We start from the raw sequence: 22,799 nt of genomic DNA on the forward strand, positions 1-22,799 counted from the left end.
GCTCAATCAGTATTTGCTGAAGGAAGAATTAATTAGGACAAAATGCTGCCTGTGCTATGGAGACACCGTCTTCTCTACATAGAAGACCCCAGTGTCCAAACTGGGCCCTATGTCATCTGGACACCGCCAGCTCTCTCATCCTGTCCCGGACCACATGTCCCCCACTCCAGCCATGCTGGCCTTCTTTATCTTTCTGAAAAGTGTCAAACTCCTTTGGTCTAAGAGACTTTTCATTTGCTGTTTGTGGTAGACACTGTTAGTTGCCATCCACTATCTATTTTTTCACTTGTAATTAGTAAAAATATAAATACAAAAGGATCTTCTCATTAGTAATAAGAATCCTGATTTTGGCTGGGTGAGGTGGCTCACGCCTGTAACCCCAGCACTTCGGGAGGCTGAGGTGGGGAGATCACTTGAGCCAGGTGTTTGAGACCAGCCTGGGCAAGACCGGAAGGCCCTGTCTCTACAAACAATTTAAAAATTAGCCAGGCATGGTGGCATGTGCCTGTGGTCCCAGCTATTCCGGAGGCTGAGGTGGGAGGATCACTGGAGCCTAGGAAGTCGAGGGTGCAGTGAGCCGAGATCATGCCACTGCACTCCAGCCTGAGAAACAGAGTGAGACCCAGTCTCAATAAATAAATAAATTCAAAGATAGAAGGGGCCAGGTGGGGTGGCTCACACCTGTAATCCCAGCACTTTGGGAGCCCGAGGCGGACAGATCATCTGAGATCAGGAGTTCGAGACCAGCCTGGCCAACATGGTGAAACGCCGTCTCTACTAAAAATACAAAAATTAGCCAGGTGAGGTGGTGGGCACCTGTAGTCCCAGCTACTCGGGAGGCTGAGGCAGGAGAATCGCTTGAACTCGGGAGGCGGAGGTTGCAGTGAGCTGAGATTGTGCCACTGCACTCCAGCCTAGGTGACAGAGCGAGACTCCGCCTCAAAAAATAAATAAATAAATAAATAAATAAATAAATAAATAAAAAATAAAAAGATAGAAGGATCCTGAGATCCTGGGCTCCTAACACTGTAGAGTACTCAGCCAGCTTTGGAATGCCTACAGCTCTTGTATATAAGAAAAAAAATACATTTCTATCTGGTTTAAGCCATTGTTTTTCGTGTTATTTTTTGGTTGGTTGTTCTTTTATTTACGCAGTTGAATATAGCTGAACTGATTGACTCTTTCCTTGTACTGGTCATCCCCCAGCTCTGGGCATTTGGTTATCATTATTAGACTCTCATCTAGAATATTTAGAATACTGAGTTTAAATATCCCTTCCTGAGAGATGGACTCTGGGTCCACTATTCCAAGTATCCCCTGGCCACCACTGCCCACGCTGGGCTCTCTACCATATTCCTCTGTTTCTTCTACAGCTGTGATCATTCTCTGAAATGACTGAATTAAGAATTTAAAGCCGGGTGTGGTGGCTCACACCTGTAATCCCAGTACTTTGGGAGGCTGAGGCGGGTGGATCACCTGAGCTCAGGAGTTCGAGACCAGCCTGGCCAACATGGTGAAACCCCATCTCTATTAAAAATACAAAAATTAGCCGGGCATGGTGGCATGTGCCTGTATTCTCAGCTAGTCGGGAGGCTGAGGCAGGAGAGTCACTTGAACCCGGCAGGTGAAGGTTGCAGTGAGCCGAGATTGCACCACTGTACTCCAGCCTGGGTGACAGAGTAAGACTCCATCTGAAAAAAAAAAAAAAAAAAAAAGAATTTAAGTGATTTGCTCACTTATTGATGGTCTGTTTCCTCCACCCATTGAATATAAACTCTTTGAAAACAGGGATCTTGTTTCTTTTGTTCACCGTTGAATCCACAACCTAGGCCTTTGACGATGGACACATGGGTGAATGAATGAAGAATGAATGGATCTTCTTACTGCTACATGTCCCATCTTCTCATTAGTCTATCAACTCTAGGAGAACACATGGCCTCTGGTTTTCCTCTCTCTCTGCACCTTCCCCACAGACCCTTAGCAGGAACCCTCAGTAACAATACAAACTCACAAGGCTCAGCACTTTTCAGTTGACAAAGGGCTTCCCGACATGCTGTCTTGTGTAACCAGCTGCCCAACCACCCCTACTTTGCTCCCCGCTGGGAAGTGTGCTTCAAGCTGCTTCCTCGGTGTTTTCCTCCAGGCTTGGCCTCCTTCCCACCTTCCCCAGATAACAATGGTGCCACTTAAGGAGAGCATATGTGTGTCAGAGCCGTTCTGAGCACCTTTCCTGTACGAATTCACAACATCCTGGCAAGAATCCTTGTGTACACTGTGTATATTGCAGACACTATTAGCCACCTACCACTGACGCTGGGCAGCATCACTGGCCCCAGTTTACACACGAGGAGGAAACTGAGGCACAGGGAGGTCAAATAACCTGCTCAGAGCTACACGGGAAGTGGTAGAGGGAGGAATGACATCAGGCCAAGGCCCCTGATTCCAACCCCTGCCTCCTAGATGGTGATTTACTAAGTATTTTCTCCATCCTGTATTTTGCAGGTGTCTTTCTTCCGAGCACACCTTCTAAAACACCTGGAATCGCGGGGATCTGTGGTGATCTCTGGACTGGAAGCCACGGCCATGCACCTGGCTCGTTCTGTGATGCAGGAACAGCTGGGATAGTGAGGGGGACTGGCATGCCGCTAGCTGTGGCCTCCTCACCGTCTGATGCCTCGGGTGCTCTCCTCTCAGCTATGGGTGAGTAGAGCAGCCTGACAAAGCCCTGGCATTTCCTGGGCCTTAACCTGGATGGGGAGCAGATGCTCTCTGTTGGCCAACCCCATCCCTGTCTCCCCTAAGTGAGCCCTCCTGCTCCCCTCCTCCCTCCGTGCAGGGCTGGGTACAAAGGTTGGGACTTGACCAGAGCTTGCTCCTTCACTCCTGCAATCAACACACTCACATCTGAGAGGCCACCAAGTGTGGCCCTGAAGGGCAGAGGTGGTGGAGTCGTCCAGCCTGGGACTCCACTGTGGCTCTTCTGCCTGGGCTGTGTGACGCTGGGCAGGTTACTTAACCTCTGTAATCTCAGTTTCTGCTTTTGAGCAACACCGCTGATAAAACCATTTACCTTACAGGGATGCTGTGACGAGTAAAGGAGCTATTCCATGAAAACGGTGGCAACACTGGCAGAGTGAGTGCTCCATAAACATTAGCTACTGCCAGGACTGCACTTAGCACACGGTCTGCATTAGCACCGCAGCCACGAACACGACAGGAAGTCTGTCCCAAAGAACGGATGGGAAAGCTACCAGGGATAGGGGAAGACACAGAGGAACCCGAGGCTCCCAAGCAAAACTGAGAGCAACTCATGACAAATACCACCATTTACTGAGTGCCTGCTGTGTACCAGGCATGGAGTCATGCCTTTTGTATGCATTCACAATAAATCTCTCAATAATCCAGGAAAGCAGAAGTATTTGTATTCTCCGTTTCATAGATTTATTTATTTTTTGAGATGGAGTTTTGCTCTTGTTGCCCAGGCTAGAGTGCAACCTCCGCCTTTCGGTTTCAAGCGATTCTCCTGCCTCAACCTCCCAAGTAGCTGGGATTACAGGTGCCTGCCACCACACCCAGCTAATTTTTTTGTATTTTTAGTAGAGACGGGGTTTCACCATGTTGTTCAGGCTGGTCTCGAACTGCTGACCTCGTGATCCACCTGCCCTGGCCTCCCAAAGTGCTGGGATTACAGGCGTGAGCCACCGTGCCCGGCCCTCATTTCATGGATTTAAAGACTGAGGCTCATTAAGATGACCGTATGTATGTTGCCTAAGGCCACATAGCTAGAAAGTTGTAGAGCTGGGACTGGAAGCGTGTTCTGTCCAGTTTGAGAACCGGGACTGTATTCTTTCTAGGAATGGAAGGGGGTGGCCCTAGAAGCTTTTGGGGCCAATGTGTATATTGCAGACACTATTAGCCACCTACTCAAACCCTGCCCTTATGGGCCAGTGGTTGGTTCCAGGCACTGTGGCAACCAGGAAGACTCCTAGATGTCTCCTGGAAAGGGTGCAGTATTACCCCCAGTTAAAAACCTCTGTTCTAGAGAACTCCAGAATTCTCTAGACTACGGCTGAGCCAGCCTCGCCTCCAGTGCCTTCAGACTTCTTGTTTGGGGCAATGAGCAAATGTACCTAGTACCTGAAGCCAGGGTGGTCTCTCCTTGGCTGCACTTAGAATTACTCAGGGATCTTTACGACTCCTGATGTCCAGGCTGCAGCGATACCGAGACCATCAGAAACGGAAACTCCTTGGGTGGTTCCAGTGAGAGCCAAGTGTGAGAACCCGTGACTTCCAGGGCTTCTTCAACTTTAATGCCTCCACGGTCACCTGGCGGGCTTGTTAAAAATGTAGATTCTGGGCCAGGCAGGTGCTGCATGCCTCTAATCCCAGCTACCTGGGAGGCTGAGGTGGGAGGATCACTTGAGGCCAGAAGTAATTGGAGACCAGCCTGGGCAGCATAGCAAGACCTTGTCTCAAAAATAAAAAGAAATTTTTTCAGAGCAGATTCTGAGTCAGTTGCCCAGGATGAGGCCTGACACCCTGCACTTCTCTCTCTTTTTTTTTTTTTTGAGACAGGGTCTCGCTTTGTCGCCCAGGCTGGGGTGCAGTGGTGTAATCTCGGGTCACTGCAGACTCTGCCTCCTGGTGACCCTGCACTTCTAACCAGCTCCAGGGGGATGCTGATGTGGTTGGTCTGAGGACAACAATCTGAGCTGCAAAGACTCAAGGCACAGGTCCTCCCCCATTCCAAGGGGGATTCTGGAATTCCAGAATCCAAGCGGGGATTCCAGGGCTGTGAAAACACAGATTCTGGGCCCGAGTTTCAGATTTGCTAGGCCTGAGGTAGGGCCAGAGACTCTGCATTTCCAACATATGCCCAGGTGATGCTGACGCTGCTGCTTGGAGGACCACCCGTGAGAGCCTCTGGCTGTGGGTAAGAGAATTCCGCCCCCATGCCCACCCCGCACCATTTGTGGCCTGAAGGATCTTGGACCAGATGCAGCCTCCATCCCTCAGCTTTCCCACCCCCAAAGTGAAGGTGACAAAATACCAGTGCTGTATTCCGAAGGGTGTCGTCAGGGTTGCATTAAGTGGGCTGGTACTGATTGTGAACCTCTCTGCCTGCGCCTGGCACAGCAGGGACACAGAATTGACAGCATCCATCCCGACGAGCTTCCCTTCCTCGGAGGCCCGAGGCTCACGGTACTCACCGCCGACGTTGTTCTTGTAGGTATTGTACATCTCCTTCACCCGCCGGTAGCGGAAGGCCAGCTTCCTCATCCAGTCCACGCCGCCGTGCACGCCAGAGCCCAGGCACAGGTTGGTTCCTGGGGCTGAACTGTGGAAGCCATCAGCGGAGAAGTTGTACGTGCTGCAGAGAGAGGAGGGGAGGGACGGTGTTAGTGCAGGGGGGTGCAGGGCACCTTCACTGGGAGACTGCAGGCTCTAAGGGACCCACGGGTAGGCTTTCAGGTGCCCATGAGCCCCTCGAAATGCACAGGGTGCTGCGAGTGTACATTTAGGGGGCAGCAGGACCACAGCTTTCATTAGCTTCCCCAAGAAAAGTGGTGTCTTTTTCTCTTACCCGATCCACATCCGTTTGCCTTTTTCTTGTTTATTTTTTAATTTTTATTTTTTTGAGACAGGGTCTTGCTCTGTGGCCCAGGTTGGAGTGCAGTGGTATTATCACAGCTCATTGCAGCCGCAACCTCCCAGCTCAACGGATCCTCCTACTCAGCCTTCTGAGGACCTGGGACCGCAGGCGTGCACCACCACAGTTGGCTAACTTATTTTTATTTTTTGGAGAGATGGAGTCTCTCTATGTTGCCTGGGCTGGTCTTGAACTCCTGGGCTCAAGGGATCCTCCTGCCTTGGCTTCCCAAAGTACTGGGATTATAGGCATGCACCACCATGCCTGGCCCCTTGTTTTGACTTTTAGAAATTATTATTATTTTTTTATTTTGCAATGGAGTCTTGCTCTGTTGCCCAGGTTGGAGTGCAAAGGCATGATCTTGGCTCACTGCAACCTCCACCTCCCAGGTTCAAGTGATTCTCCTGCCTCAGCCTCCCCTTCCCAAGTAGGTGGGATTACAGGTGCCCTCCACCACATCCAGGTAATTTTTTTGTATTTTTAGTAGAGACAGGATTTCACCATGTTGTCCAGGCTGATCTTGCACTCCTGACCTCAAGTGATCCACCCGCCTCGGGCTCCCAAAGTGCTGGGATTATAGGTGTGAGTCACTGTGCCCAGCCATGGATTTATTCTTGAAAAAGTGAACACTGACCATTAACTCAGATGCTACCATGGGGAGAGGTCTAGATGTTAAGAGATGGAGGCCCTTGGGGAGGGCAGGAACCAGTGACCAGGATGGACAGGGGATCTGTTAAGAGCTTGGGTTCCAGAGCCAGGCTGCCCGGATTTGAATCCTGCCCTCCCTGCTGACCAGCCATGTGAGTTTGGGCCGACTGCTTAACCTCTCTATGCCTCACATTCCCCAGCTGTGAAATGAGGATGAAGATAAAACCATCTCTCTCATCTCTCCTAGGGTTACTGTGCACATGCAATGAGTTATCCCATGTAATGCATTTGGAATAGAGCATGGCACAAAACGAGGCATCTCTGAAGGCTGGTTCTTACTGCTAACTGAAAAAGAAAAAAAAAAAAAACAAGAGGCATTTCATGCTTGGGACCTAGGATATAGTAGGCACTCCATAAATATTTCTTGAATGAATAAGTGGAGAATTTGGTGTCTAAAGAAGAAAACACCCTTGGGCTGAGAATTCTCAAAGTGAGGTACCAAACAGCTCAGCATAAGACAGGGTTCAGAGGACTATTGCTCTAAATTCCAAGCCAGCTAGCTACGCGGGAAATTTTATAGAAACACAACGATGCTGCTCATTGCCTTGAAAGGAAGACTGCTTCCCAACGATGACTTCATGGAAAGGACCAATTAACCTTGATCTGGGGTTTATTTATTCCATCAATTGAGAAGTCCTGGTGGGGCTGGAGCTTTGCTCCTTGCCAGTCCTGACTGCAGAAGGGATTTTCCAAATGGCTGATTAAAATGAAGCCGGCATCTGCCTGCCGATCACTTCCGATTGTGCCGGGCTTTGAAAGGACTTACAGGGCTCAGGAACAGAAACTTTGATTTCTGTTTTTGCAATAAGTTGGGAGAGACACCTTGGAAGCAGGTACTAAATAAAGTTACAACAACTGGTCCCATAACCAAAACATTATTTTGTCTAATAATATATCTGATGAGCCTAAAGCTCAATGTGGTAATTTTGGAGGAGCACAGATTAACTATGGTTCCGTTTTTATAAACTTTTCCCAGGGGCAGGCTTGGAACATTCCAGCCCACATTCCTCTGGAAGTTGTCTCTTTTTTTTTTTTTTTGAGATGAGTCTTGCTCTGTCCCCTAGGCTGGAGTGCAGTGGCACGATCTCAGCTCACTGCAACCTCTGACTCCTGGGTTCAAGCAATTCTCCTGCCTCAGCCTCCTAACTGGGATCACAGGTGCTCGCCACCATGCCCGGCTAACTTTTGTATTTTTAGTAGAGATGGGGTTTCACCATGTTGGCCAGGCTGGTCTCGAACTCCTGACCTCAGGTGATCCGTGTGCCTTGGCCTCCCAAAGTGCTGGGATTACAGATGTGAGCCACTGTGCCCGGCCTGAAGCTGTCTCATATTGAGCAATGGGTTACCTGATTCCTGGAAGCCATGTCCTGGAGTGTTTTCCCGAGAAACCAGACACACCACTTACTCATTTGAGAAGTGTTTTTTAAGTATTGGCTGTATCAATTGTTATATTAAAAATATATGCATGCTGGTCAGGTGTGGTGGCTCATGACTGTAACCTCAGAACTTTGGGAGGCTGAGGTGGGTAGATCACTTGAGGTTAGGGGTTCGAGACCAGCCTGGCCAACATGGTGAAACCTTGTCTCTACTAAAAATACAAAATAATTAGCTGGGTGTGGTGGTGCATGCCTGTAGTCCCAGCTACTTAGGAGGCTGAGTCAGGAGAATTGCTTGAGCCTGGGAGGTGGAGGTTGCAGTGAGCCGAGATCACGCCACTGCACTCCAGCCTGGGTGACAAGAGTGAAAGTCAGCTTCAAAAAAAAAAAAAAAAAATATATATATGTGTATGTATGCTAATGAATACAATCAAATATTCAGAGGCAGCTGCCTCCTTAGGAAGACTGCTGGAGGAGAAGTACGTGATACTCTGAGCTTGACTACTGAGAAAAAATTGGTTGTAACATCTCTGGACCCTCGATGGGAGGAGAGAAGCTGAAAGAAAGGGTATTTTCAACATTTTGGGCAGATCTTGGAAGAATATATACCAGACTCTTAATGGTGGTGATTTTGGGAGGTGAGGTCAGGTTAAGTGTGGGATTTTTTTCTGTTATGCACGCATTACTTCAGTAAGCAGGAAAAAATAGCAATAGATGAGCAGCGTTTAGTGATTTGAGGTGATGAGCAAGAGACTGCAGGGTTGAGGGGTGAGGTTGTGATTTTCTAAACAAATTTTTACTCATTTATTTATTATAGTAGAGATGGGGGTCTCATTATGTTGCTCAGGCTGGTTTTGAACTCCTGAGCTCAAGTGATCCTCCTGCTAAGGCCTCCCAGAGTCCTGGGATTACAAGTGTCAGTCACCACATCCGGCCAGTTGTGATTTTTGAGTTTGAGACGCAAAAGTCCTAGTTCTGGCTGGAGGCAGGCACACCTTGTCCTTATAAGCAGCCCTCCTCTCCCATCCCATTGCCTAGTAGAAGGAGAACTTGATAATCAATCAATCAATCAATGGGCATTTTTGACTCCCCAGATTCCCACCTTAAATCTTGGCCATTGTCATCTGATGAGACGTCGTCAACGTGGATCTGGTCACAATCCTATGGAAAATGTGACAAGAAGAGAAAGAGAGAGAGAGAGAGAACGTGCCTTGTTAATCTGATGTAGCCTTTAAGGGCTGGCTTCATAAGCTGAGGGCTGGGATAAGCACTGCATTGGGAGTCATCAGGCTCGGGTTCTAGTCTGGGTTTGGCCACTCAAGGTTAGATGTCCTTAGGTTCAATCTCATCCTCTTTTTCTGTTTGGTTTCCTTATAAATGAGCAGGTTGACTGCAAGGAAAGTGACCATACAGTTACTCATCCAAACAGAGATAGTTTTGTAGTAAAGGGGGCTGGTATTATACTAGGGGGATAGGTGCAAACCAGGACTCCCCTAGGTCCCCAGCTTCCCAGGTATGGCCAGACATACGGTCACCCTGGCCATATGGTGGACCTTCGTTGAAGGTGTTCCCGCTGCTTGAAATGCTCTCCTGCCTTCACCTACTTAGTGAATCCTGTGCTTTTCAAGTATTAGCTCCTGGAGGGACACCTGCTGTGGGCCATGATCTGTGATCATCATTTACTGAACACTTAGTATGTGCCAGGCACTATCCCCCGGGCTTGCCATTCAACAAACTCCAATGCCATGCTGTTTCCCATTCAGTTTCCTTGGGGAAACACCTCTCTCTGTGGGACAAGACCATGGGGTGGAGGCCGGGCACGGCGGCTCACGCCTGTAATCCCAGCACTTTGGGAGGCTGAGGCAGGTGGATTGTTTGAGGCCAGGAGTTCGAGATCAGCCTGGCCAACATGGAGAAACCCTGCCTCTACTAAAAATACAAAAAAATTAGCTGGGCATGGTGGCACACATCTGTGGTCCCAGCTACTTGGGCGGCTGAGGCATGAGAATTGCTTGAACCTGGGAGGCAGGAGGCTGCAGTGAGCTGAGATCACACCACTGCACTCCAGCCTGGGCGACAGAGCGAGACTCTGTCTCAAAAAGAAAAAAAAAAAAAGTAAAAAAGCCGATTCTCCTCTCAGAGCTTCCAGAAGGAATGCCAGTGACACTGATAGGGACTCCTGACCTCCAGAACTGTAAGAGGACACAGGTGTGTTGTTTGAAGCCAGTAAGGGGTGGAAATTTGTTACAGCAGCCCTGGGGAACAAATACACCAACTTTTCAGATTAAGTGAATGCAGCTGGGTTTCTGGCACTTTGCAGCCAAGAGTCATGAGGGATGCCACGTCCCAAGAGGAGCCTACACGATGCACAGCTGCCAACTCCGCCTGCATCGTGAAGTGCACTCATGATAGCCTGATGGGGCAAACATATCATGAGTGCACTTCATGATGCCAGCAGAGCGATATGATGATATGTTGATGGGGTAAAAAGTGTGCGGGGGTACCAGCCCCTGCAGTACTGATTCAGGGTGCAGGCTCTGGAATCTGACCGCCTGGGCCTGGATCCTGGATCCAACCACTTCCCAGTGTGTGACCTTGAGCGAGGGGCATGACCCTCGTGAACCCCAGAGGCCTGACTGATAAATGGACCTGATAACTGAACCCACTTCCAGATGAGGTGAGGAGAAGTGAGACGCTGCATGAGAGCACTGAGAACAGTGTCGGGTGCACAGTGGGCGCTGCACACGTTAGTTTCTACCACTGTGTTAAGATCTTACACATTTTCCCACATTTTAGTTGCAAGGTGATTTCTGGAGGCAGCTGCCTCCTTACAAAAGCTGCTGGAGGAGGAGAAGCACGTGGGACTCTTGAGCTTGACTACTGAGAAAAAATTGATTGCAACATCTCTGGACCCTTGATGGGAGTAGAGACGCTGGAAGAAAGGGTACTTTCAACGTTTTGAACAGATCTCTTTTTAGACAATTGCACAAGCAAAAAGCTTTTTTTTTTTTTTTTTTTTTTTTGAGACAGAGTCTCACTCTGTCACCCAGGTTGGAGTGCAGTGGCACAATCAGCTCACTGCTACCACCTCCCAGGTTTAGGTGATTCTCAAGCCTCAGCCTCTCGAGTAGCTGGGACTACCGGTGTGTGCCACCACGCCTAGCTAATTTAGGAGAGAGGAGGTTTTGCTATGTTGGCCAGGCTGGTCTCAAACGCCTGGCCTCAAGAGATCCTCTAGTCTCGGCCTCCCAAAGTGCTAAGATTACAGGTGCGCCTGGCCAAAAGCGTTGAATTTATCTTTGAGAATATAAGCTTTGCAGGGGGATGGTGGGAAACCCCTGCCTCATTCATTTTTTTTCTTTCTTTAAAAAATAGAGATGTTGCCCAGGCTGGTCTTGAACTTCTGGGCTCAAGTGATCCCCCTGCTGTGGCCTCCCAAAGTGCTAGGATTATAGGCCTCCTCATTAATTTTTTAAAGATACATAAGGTAGTCTTGTTGTTATGGTGATGTTTAGGGAGGCAAGGGAGGGGTCAGTGGCATCTGGGGCAGCCCTGATTGCCTCGTAGGGAGCTGGCTTGAAATCTGAGAGAGGGGTTGGCAAGAGGGTAGTGTGGCTGCTGGTCCCTCTTCGGCCCCTTGAATGGGTTTCAGATTAGAAAGGGTTGTGCTGGAAGGTGAGGCTTGTTTCCAGAGTCCTTGACACACATGGGCCCCGGCACAGCAACTTTGTGGCAGATGACAAAGTGTAACTGCCATTCTCACCTCTGCATAGGACCCTGCATCTCTGTGGCCCATGGGCAGCACCCTGGGTTTGGACAGTGGTGTGCTCTTAAGGCCTGGAGACCAATGGCAGCAGGGAAGTCCCCCCAGGTGGCTTCCTAGGGGTCAGCTCTGGGCAAATGGGAGTAAGCAGATGGCCAAGAACACGGTGGACGCTAAAGGGTGACCCTGAATGAGAAACTCTTTGGGAAGTGGGGGACTGGAAGGACACTGAGTGACCGCTCTTGGGCCAGCAGACATCTGGTTACACCTAAGCTTTTACTGCTCATTATTTTGTATTTCCTTTCTTTCCATTTACCCAGGACTCTGATCAATGCTTGGTGGTCTCAGGTATAATTTATCCACTCTCCCCAAGAAGGAGTGATCTTTTCTGCAGTGGTCAAGCATGATGATACTCTCTACATTGAAAGAATCTAGAGCCATGTTTTCTAATATAGTAGCAATTAGCTGCCTGTAGCTATTTACAGTTACATTGAAATTCAGTAAAGTTAAATAACATTAAAGATTCAGTTCTTTAGTCCTATTTCAAGTGCTCAAGACCTACATGTAGCCAGTGGTTACTGTATGAACGGTGCAGATATTTTATCATCGCAGAAATCTCTATTGGACAGCGCTGCTCTAGACGGGTGAGGGAGCCAGACTGGCAGCTTCTCTACTGTGTTGATAAGTTCAGTTAGGCAAGAGCCTGCAAACTGGCCTGGAGACATATCTACTTAGCCCATCGCATGCTTAAATTTTTTTGAAGCAAAGGGCAATATGTAAACTTGGGGGATATCCTCTCTCTTTTCTCTCTGCCTCCTCTTCCCTTTCTCTTCCTGTTCTTGCTCTCTCTCCAGATTTTCAGCTACCTCCTTCAGCCAGGGCATCCATTTACAGTTTCCCACCATCTCTACTGGGCTTGCTTCAGTTTACATTACCTGGATCCTTGGCCCCCGTAGGCATGTGAGTCTGAGACCTCTGACCCATGCACATATAAATGGATGGCCTAGGACGAGCAATCCTCACATGTGAAGGAAAATGGGATTTTAAAGGCAACCGCTGACTTTACAGACACAGGCGCAGAGGAAACAAAATGAACAGATACCCCCAGTTCACTGCTTTGCCTGAAATTGGAAAAATGCCCCGTCCGCCCCCCAGGCCTTCCCTTAAGCTCTGGAGCCACTCCTGAGGTCACCCGGGCTCCGGCCCCTGGGCAGGGTTCCATGCGCTGTCTTTGATGTCAGGGGAAAGGCATTTGGGGAGGCTCTGTTTTTCTCATTTGGAAGGGGATTGTTGGGGGCGCTAAAGTGTGACAACAGTAGCGATCACATTTCGGTCTTAATAAAATACCGTGACGCTCAGCTAGACGCTACCTCATACTCCACCAGCTGACCTGGATCGAGTTACCCCTTGAGCCAGCTCAGAGGGGAGCTGGACTGCGCAGAGGCCATGAGGATGGGGGAGCCTCCGGGGAAGAGAATCCCACGACCCTCAGTTCCACCATCCCTCTCCTAGGTATGAGGGTGGGGGGACTTAAGTCAGAGGGGAGACTTGTCCACACGAACTGCAGGGTGCTTCTGGTCTCTTCCAGCTCAAAGTGTGAGTATCTTGTAGGAGTCTGAATGGGATCTGCTGGCAGACATGGTGGAAGGGTTCCCATAGCGTTGACACAGGTGAGGTGCAGTGGGGCTGAGGACCGGGCCCTGATGCAATCCCTGTCTCGAGGGATTTTTACTTTCTGACCCAGAGTAACACCTGCAAAAAGCCTTGTATAAAAATGTCCATCATCCTGGTGAGAAACTGGAAAACACCTAAACTTCCCTTGATGAGGTCGTAGCTAAAGAAAATGTGGTATATCCATTCAGTGGAATCCTACTCAGCATCAGCAGTGCAGATGGAGGTGGGGTTTTTTTTTTTTTTTTTTTTTTTTGAGACAGAATTTCGCTCTTGTTGCCCAGGCTGGAGTGCAATGGCACAATCTCGGCTCACTGCAACCTCCACCTCCTAGGTTCAAGCAATTCTCCTGCTTCAGCCTCCCGAGTAGCTGGGATTACAGGCATGCACCACCATGTCTGGCTAATTTTGTATTTTTAGTAGAGATGGGGTTTCTCCACGTTGGTCAGGCTGGTCTTGAACTCCCGACCTCAGGTGATCCACCCGCCTTGGCCTCCCAAAGTGCAGGGATTACAGGTGTGAGCCACTGCCCCGGCCAAGGAGGTGAAGTTTTATGCTGGCACATGGAAATGGTTCCAAGACATCCTAGAGTGTGAAAAACGCAGGCTAAAGAATCATACATCCAGCCGGGCACGGTGGCTCACATCTGGAATCCCAGCACTTTGGGAGGCTGAGGTGGGCAGATAACTTGAGGTCAGGAGTTGGAGACCAGTCTGGCCAACACAGTGAAACCCTGTCTCTATTAAAAATACAAAAAGTTAGCCAGGCATGGTGGCGTACACCTGTAATCCCAGCTACTTGGGAGGCTGAGACAGGAGGATCGCTTGAGCCCAGGAGGTGGAGGTTACAGTGAGCCGAGATTGCACCACTGCACTCCAGCCTGGGTAACAGAGGAAGACTCTGTTTAAATAATAAAAAAAAAAAAGAGTGATACACCCAGTATGATGCCATGTATATATTTATAAAATCCCATTAAAACGTGAGATTTTTATACGGAGTTAGGAGAGTATATAACTAGAAAAAGAAAGATCTGGAAACCCATACATCTGGCTGGAAGCATCAGTTTCATATGGGAAGTCACTGGGATTGGGCTGGTGGTTAAAGGAGGGTTTAGCTTATTGAAATACTTTCATTAAAAAAAAATGAGGGCCAGGTGTGGTGGCTCATGCCTGTAATCCTAGCACTTTGGGAGGCCAAGGGTGGATCTCCTGAGCCCAAGAGTTTGAGACCAGCCTGGACAACATGGTGAGACTCTGTTTCTACCAAAAATACAAAAATTAGCCAGGTGTGGTGACATGTACCTGTAGTTGTAGCTACTTGGGAGGCTGAGGTGGGAGGATCACCTGAGCCTGGGGAGGTCAAGGCTGGAGTGAGTTGTGATCACACCGCTGCACTCCAGCCTGGGTGAGAGGGTGAGGCTGTGTCACAAAAAAAAAAAAAAAAAAAAAAAAAAAAAAAAAAAAGGATAATGTGTGTATGTATTGCTTTTGAAAAATAATTACAAATATCTCACTGAGATAGAGACAAAAATCTCTATCATTGGACAGAAACGAGTATTGGACTAGGGATAGAAACCAGTATTTATTTAAAGCTTTCAATGTGCCAGGAACTATGGCCAGCACTTTCTATATATGTAGTGGGTAACTAGGAGAAAATGAGGCAGAGAGGAGTGTGGGAACATGCCTGTTATGGGTTGAACTGTGTCCCCAACAAGATGTTGAATGTGACCTTATTTGGAAATAGCGTCTTTGCAGATGATCACATTAAGATGAGGACCTTCAAGTGGGCCTTCATCCAATATGTCTGTGTCCTTATAAAGGGGGTATTTGGACACAGAGACAGACAGAGGAAGAATGACAGGTGATGATGAGGACAGAGACTGGGTGACATGTTCTCTATGAGTCAGAGGATGTCCGAGACCACCAGGAGTTAGGAGAGAGGCAAGGAACAGATTCTCCCTTGCAGGCCTCAGAAGGAACCAACCTTGATCTTGGACTTCTCATCTCATGAACTGTGGGACGGTAAGTTTCTCCTGTTTAAGGCATCCAGTCTGTGGGACTTCGTAATGGCAGCCCAAGCAAACTCAGATGTGCCCAAGGCAAGGGGAAGAGGAGCCAGCACCCGGACCCATCTGCTTTCAGAGCCTGTGCTCAAGATCTGTCTATCCCAAGACTATAAAAACACCTACTATGAACCCAGCACCGCATCAGACAATGATGGGTCAAGAGAAGGGAAGCTTCTTTCTTCTCCGAGAAAACATCCAGTGTCAGGGGATGGGAGAGGAGGCCCTGGGGACCCTGGGATGGGGAACCACGGTGACTTCCGTGGAGGCTTCAGCAGTGGCATCTGGGGCCGGGGTCATAGCCATGGATAGGGCCTGGGCCAAAGCTGAGGAGCTCGCGGAGGCAAGACCAAGGACAAGGAGTGGACGTCCACCCCCAGGCTGGGCCGCCTGGTCAAGGACATGAAGATCAAGTTCCTGGAGGAGATCTATCTCTTCTTCCTGGCCATCAAAGAGTTTGAGATCATTGACTTTTTCCTGGAGGCCTTGCTCAAGGATGAGGTTTTGAAAATCATGGCAGTGCAAAAGCAGACCCACGCCGGCCAGCGCACCAGGTTCAAGGGATTTATTGCCATTGGTGACTACTACAATAGCATATTGTTCTGGATGTTAAGTGCTCCAAAGAGGTGGCCACCACCATCCATGGGCCATCATCCTGGCTTAGCTCTCCATTGTCCCCATGCGCAGAGGCTACTGGGGGAGCAAGATCAGCAAGCCCCACACCGTCCCCTGTAAGGTGACAGGCCGCCGTGGCTCTGTGCTAGTGCGCTTCATCCCTGCACCCAGGGGCACTGGCATCGTCTCGGCCCCCGTACCCAAGAAGCTGCTGCCGATGGCTGCTATCTATGACTGCTACGCCTCAGCCAGGGGCTGCATTGCCACCCTGGGAAACTTCGCCAAGGTCACCTTTGACGCTGTCTCTAAGACCTACAGCTACCTGACCCCAACCTCTGGAAGGAGGCTGTATTCACCAAGTCTCCCTAGAATTCAGGAATTCAGGTCAGGAATTCACTGACCACCTTGTCAAGATCCCACCAGAGTCCCTGCAGAGGACCCAGGCTCCAGCTGTGGCTACAACATAGGGTTTTTATACAAGAAAAATAAAGTGAATTAAGCTTAAAAAAAAAAAAAAAAGAGAGAGAGGAGGCTTCAAGGATGAAATCTGGCTCTTGCCCTCATGGTGCTATCATGCCACTGGAAAAGACAAGGCAAAGAGGCACGAAATACCAAATTGCTGATTCAAGATGCATACACACTGATCACCTTCTATGTGCCCAACACTGGCCTGGGCACTGCATGTGTCTTGGAGTTGTCCCCGTCTCCTCTCTCTGACATCCTGCACCCATCCATCACCAAATCCTGTTGGCTTTCCCTTTGACATATACCCACAATATGACCATTCTCACCTCCTCCACTGGTCCAAACCACCATCATCTCCCACCTAGATCAGAGGTTAGCAAGCTATAACCAGGGGCCAATCTGGCCTGTCGCCTGTTTGTGTAAATAAAGTTTTATTAGAACACATCTATGTTCATGCATTTACATCCTGTCTGCTACCGCTTTTGTGCTATTGCAGAAGAACTGAATAGCTGAGACAGGTCCAGTATGACGTGCAAAGCCAAAAATATTTACTATCTGGCCCTTTACAGAAGTTTGTTGACCTCTGGCGTACACCTACAGTCACCTCCTCACTCTTCCTGCTCCTATCCTTATCTACCCGCTATCCTCCCAGCCCTAGTCTCCATCCAGCAGCCAGAGGCATCCAGTTCAACCGTAAGTCAGATCATGTCCCGCTCCTGCTCAAATCCCCACAATGGATCCCACCTCCCTCCAACTAAAACCACAGTCCTCACAATGGACCCTGGCTCCATGTGGTCTGCCCACTCTCAGGTTCATCGCCTCCCTGATCTCATCTCCTACCCTCTCCTTACCACACTGCCCACACAGTGGCCTCCTGCAGCTCACTGCAGCCTCCGCCTCCCTGGTCAGTGATTCTCCTGCCTCGGCCTCCCGAGTAGCTGGGATTACAGGCATGCGCCACCACGCCTGGCTAATTTTTGTATTTTTAGTAGAGACAGGGTTTCACCATGTTGGCCAGGCTGGTCTTGAACTCCTGACCACAAGCGATCCGCCCACCTCGGCCTCCCAAAGTGCTGGGATTCCAGGCATGAGCCACCGTGGCCGGCCTGGAATAGTTTCAGATTTACAGAAAAGTTGCAAAGATAGTACAGAGAGTTCTCATACACCCCACGCCCACTTTCTCCTTTTGTTAACATCTTCCTTTAGTATGCTGCATTTGTCAAAACTAATAAGCAGATAGTGCGAACTACTGTCAATTACTTATTCAGATTTTTAAGGCCTTCCCACTACTGTTCTTTCACTGTTCCAGGATGTGGATACCACATGACACTTAGTCGTCCCGTCTTCTTAGGCTTCTCTGAGCTGTGCCAGTTTCTCAGGCTTTCCTTGCTTTTGAGGACAGCGTGAAGGAGAACTGGTCAGGTATTTTGTAAAATGTTTGTCAACTGGGATTTTTCTGATGTTTTCCTCATGATTACACTGGGTTCCTGGGTTTTGGGAAGGTCACAGACGTAGAGTGCCATTCTCTTCACATCACATCAAGGGTCAATATTATCAACATGACTAATCACTGTTGATGTTGACCTTGATCACCTGGCTCAGGTGGTCTTCATCAGGGTTCTCCACTCCGAAGTTACCATTCCCCCCGTCTATGTTGTACTCTTTGGAAAGAAGTCACTATATGTGGCTCACACTATGGGTGTGGTATCTACAAAAGTTACCTGGAATTTTTCCGCATGGGAGATTTGTCTATTCTCTCCACTTATTTATTTATGCAATCATTTATCTACATCAGTATAGACTCATACACACTTATTTTATACTTTGGGTTAGAATCTGATTATTACATTAGTTATTTTATTATTCCAGCTTTTATTTTGCTCTTCTTTTTATTTTATTGTTCCAGATTTGGCCATTGGGATCCGATAGAACATTGTTTATTTTATTACTCCAGCTTTTATTTTATTTCGTTGTTCTTTTTATTTTATTTTTCTGGATTTGGCCATTGGGAACTCTTTCAATTGGATCCTGTGTTCCTCCGGCATAACTCATCACTTTGGGTTTTTCTGAGCAATTCCTTACTTTATGGTGCTAAAAGATGCTCCAGGATAATCATATAGTTCTTGGCCCAGCCCTAGGATCAGCCATGTCTCCATGGAGCTCTGGTTCCTTTTTCTTGCAGTATGGTATTAGAAACTATTATCTGAGTATTCTCATTGCTACAAGGGTGTCATTGCTTCAGGGCTCAGGTAACACAGCAAAGTCTTCAGTTTCCTTTTTTCTTTTTTTTGAGATAGAGTTTCACTCTTGTCGCCCAGGCTGGAATGCAGTGGGGTGATCTCGGCTCACTGCAGCTTCTGTCTCCCGGGTTCAAGCGATTCTCCTCCCTCAGTCTCCCAAGTAGCGGGCATTACAGGTGCCTGCCACCACACCTGGCTAATTTTTTGTATTTTTAGTAGAGATGGGGTTTCATCATGTTAGCCAGGCTGGTCTCAAACTCCTGACCTCAGGTAATCCGCCCGCCTGGGCCTTCCAAAGTGCTGGGATTACAGGTGTGAGCCACCGCATCCAGTCAGTCTTCAGTGTGTGTGTGTTTTTTTTTTTTAAAATTATAAAATATGGCTATTCCATCTGCTTGCAGGTGCGTTATGAGGCAAGGGGCAGGTGCCAAATAAATGATACAAATTATAGTCCAGACCCCTCTTTTCACCAGTGTGGAAACTACAGCTCAGACAGGATCTGCAGAACTTCTGTAAAGAGTCACAGGGCATGGGGCCGGGCGCGGTGGCTCACGCCTGTAATCCCAGCACTTTGGGAGGCCGAGGCGGTGGATCACGAAGTCAGAAGATCGAGACCATCCTGGCTAACAAGGTGAAACCCCATCTCTATTAAAAATACAAAAAATGAGCTGGGTGTGGTGGTGGGCGCCTGTAGTCCCAGCTACTCGGGAGGCTGAGGCAGGAGAATGGCGTGAACCCAGAGGTGGAGCTTGCAGTGAGCCGAGATTGCGCCACTGCACTCCAGCCTGGGAGACAGAGCAAGACTCCGTCTCAAAAAAAAAAAAAAAAAAAAAAAAAAAGTCACGGGGCATGGATGAAGGTATCTGCTGGGATTGCAGGGGCCTTCCAACTTCAGCAGCGATGACTGCAATTTGTCCATTTGTCACATGCTCTATAACTCCAGTGTCAGCTTTAGGGTGATGTTAGTCTTATAAAATGCGTGGGAGAGCATCCCATCTTTTTCTTTGCTCTGTAGTTTGTGCTGGATGAGATTTATCCTTTCCTTGAAGGTTTGTTGGAACTCTTGTTTAAAACCAGCAGGACCTGGTGCCCTTTTTTGGGGAGCACCAAAAACGCACTTCTTCTTTAATGATTTAACAAATTTTCATGATCTTTGGTTTGTTTTATTTATTTTTTATTTCCACTTGGGCTAATTTCAGTAATTTGTGTCTTCTTGAAAAGTGTCAATCTGACCTAGATTTTCAAATTCATTGGTAAAACAGCGTACCTGGCATTCTTGTAATTAAAAGAAACGACCTCCCCTGAATTTTAGTAAGTCCACCCTTTCATTCTGGATGTTGTTTATTGATCTCTCTCTTTTCCCCTTTGATTAAGTTTGCTAAAGCCTTATTTTAATGGTCTTTCCAATTATTCTTATGAATTGTACTGTTTTTCTAACAAATGTCATTTAGGACTGTAAATGCCTATCTGGGCCACCCTTCTGCATCCCACAGGTATGATATTTAGTAGTATTTTTGTTTTTTTTTTTTTTGAGATGGAGTCTTGCTCTGTCATCCAGGCTGGAGTGCGGTTGTGCAATCTCAGCTCACTGCAACCTCCGCCTCCTGGGTTCAAGGGATTGTTCTGCCTCAGCCTCCTGAGTAGCTGGGACTACAGTGTGCACCACCATGCCTGGTTAATTTTTGTATTTTTAGTAAAGATGAGGTTTCACCATCTTGGCCAGTCTGGTCTCAAACTCCTGACCTCAAGTGATCCGCCCACCTCAGCCTCCCGAAGTGCTGGGATTACAGGCCTGAGCCACCACATCCCCAGCCGATACTTAGTATTATTGTTGCACGTTGCTGATCAGTAAACTCAGTGACAAATACTTATCAAAACCTGTTCTGATTAAGCTGGTAATGGCTGGGGTTTTTCAAACTCTCCTGCTGTGGTTTGATCCCATTACTTTTTGTCGTTGGCTGCTTGGAGACATGAATGTGAAAATCGTTGACAAATTTGTGTTAGAAAAATGACTCTTGTCAGGGCCCCGATGAACTCCCTGGCTGCTCCTTCTCCTCTGAGGCAGGTATATTTTTTAAGTGAGGCTGCTTAATGCTGCCTCCAGACTAGCCAGAGAGGCGTCTACTCCCTGGGAGGGAAACCTTGGCCACATCTCTTGTGCTATCTAAGTGTTTAACTTATCTTAAGAGCACTAAAGAGGCTATGGCCTGAATTGTATTAATGACCAGCTGGGCAGGATGCTTTGGAGAGAGTTCAGTGCTAACACAGTGACATACTATTTTCCTGATAGCTCCTAAAGACCATAAATCACATGTTTAGCAACCAGGCCCACGTGTCAGGCAAGCAGCCATGGCTGCCCTGATTTCAGCCACTCCTGAGCCTCTCCGGCATGGTCTTTCCTAAAGCCCTGGCTGCATCTTGAAACGCTCCCCTTCCAGCCTGCCCGAATGCCTGGCCATTCCTGCATCGGGCTAGGGATACCTTTTGCCAAAGATCTTTAGGGTCACCTTGTTTCTCCTGAAAGGCTCTTTCCTTATTTTTTTACTTTTTGAGATGGAGTCTTGCTCTGTTGTCCAGGCTGGAGTGCAGTGGTGCTATCTTGGCTCACTGCAACCTCTGTCTCCCAGGCTCAGGCAATTCTCCTGCCTTAGCCTCCTGAGTAGCTGGGACGACAGGCATGCACCACCATGCCCAGCTAATATTTTTTTTGTGTGTGTGTGTGTGTGTTTTTTTTTTTAGTAGAGACGGGATTTTGCCACGTTGGCTGGGCTGGTCTTGAACTTCTGACCTCAAGTGATCTGCCCACCTCAGCCTCCCAAAGTGCTGGGATTACAGGAATGAGCCACCATGCCTGGCCCCCTGAAAGACTCTTTTCTTCCATCCGTTCAGTTGATCCATGTTCTCCACTTCCTAGTTCATCTCAAATTCTATTCTCTATGAAAGATAAACATCCTAGCAGATAAGTCAGCTTAGCCTGGGATCAAATCTCCACATTCTTCTTACTAGCTGTGTGACCCTGGGAAAGGGACGTTTCTGGACCTCAGTTTCCTCATCTGTAAAATGGAGATTTAAAAAACCATCTCCTTTGCAGGGCTGCTGCGAGGATGCAGTGAGATGATGTGCAACGACTGGTGCAAAAGAAGAGCTTGCTATGTGTCAGCTGTCGGGCAAGTGAACCTGTCTGTGCCTCAGTTTCCCCATCTCTAACATGGGGATGCGTAACAGTACCTGCCTTCTGTGGTTGTAAGGGTTAATGAACGGGTATAGACAAGCCCTTCAGTCCCTGCCAGGCACACAGTCGCATGCAGGACACACTAGCTCCCGTCGGGACTGTGCTTGTTACTCCCACACGTGCCCTGACTCAGCTCCAACCAGGTCATCACCCCTTGTCCACGCAGGCCATGTCCTTTCTAGAAGTGCATTCAGATCCCTTGCACATTGCTTTGATCACCTCCAGGCGATGCATCCCCTCAGTGGGGAGCGAAGGATGCTGCCGTGTTTGTGTGGTTGCTTGTCATTGTTTGTGTGAGTTTTACTCTGCATAAGATGCTGTGCACTCTTGTAGCGGAGGAATCTAAGAATTTGATTTTTCATCTTACAAAGACACGAAAAATCTTGGCCAGGCGCGGTGGCTCACGCCTGTAATCCCAGCACTTTGGGAGGCTGAAGTGGGTGGATCACTTGAGGTCAGGAGTTTGAGACCAGCTTGGCCAGCATGGTGAAACCCTGTCTCTACTAAAAATACAAAAATTAGCCAGGTGTGGTGGCTTTAGGAGCTATCAGCTGGTGGTCCCAGCTACTCAGGGGGCTGAGGCATGAGAATCGCTTGAACCTGGGAGGTGGAGATTGCAGTGAGCTGAGATCGCAGCACTGCACTCCAGGCTGAGAGATACAGCGAGACTCCATCTCAAAACACACACACATACATACACACGCACAAAACAAAATACACAAAAGCAAAATCAGAAAAACCCAAAGAGATAAAAAATATTTGTCTTCTCCAGAAACACTGGGACTTTCTCCTCCTCTTGGTGTCAGATCTTGGCGTTCCACCACCACACTTCTCAGTGACTCCAGCCTCCTTTGCACTTTCTTTTCTTCCTTTGAGTCCACTGTCTGCGGCACTGCACGAGCTCCTAGATTCTTACTGGGAATCCTTTTTCTCAAACCAGACGTACATCCCTGTCCCTGGCAGAGGCAGCACAGCACTATGGATAAGGACAGGGTCTCTGGAGCCAGGCCACCTGTG

General features: G+C 48.4%; 1 protein-coding gene across 2 annotated transcripts in view; it reads right to left on the reverse strand.

Moving 5' to 3' along the window:
• The window catches only part of EYA2 (EYA transcriptional coactivator and phosphatase 2), a 300,174-nt gene that overhangs the window by 11,906 nt on the left and 265,469 nt on the right, over positions 1-22,799 (reverse strand). For both annotated transcript variants that reach the window (XM_050745166.1, XM_050745165.1), the window contains 2 exons: positions 8,837-8,895; positions 5,211-5,371 (listed from right to left, as the gene is read on the reverse strand). In XM_050745166.1, the coding sequence (XP_050601123.1) occupies positions 5,211-5,371; positions 8,837-8,895 (220 nt within the window). The remainder of the gene's footprint in view (positions 1-5,210; positions 5,372-8,836; positions 8,896-22,799) is intronic.

The sequence above is a fragment of the Macaca thibetana genome, chromosome 10, assembly GCF_024542745.1.
Source record: "Macaca thibetana thibetana isolate TM-01 chromosome 10, ASM2454274v1, whole genome shotgun sequence".
Classification (NCBI taxonomy): Eukaryota; Metazoa; Chordata; class Mammalia; order Primates; family Cercopithecidae; genus Macaca; species Macaca thibetana.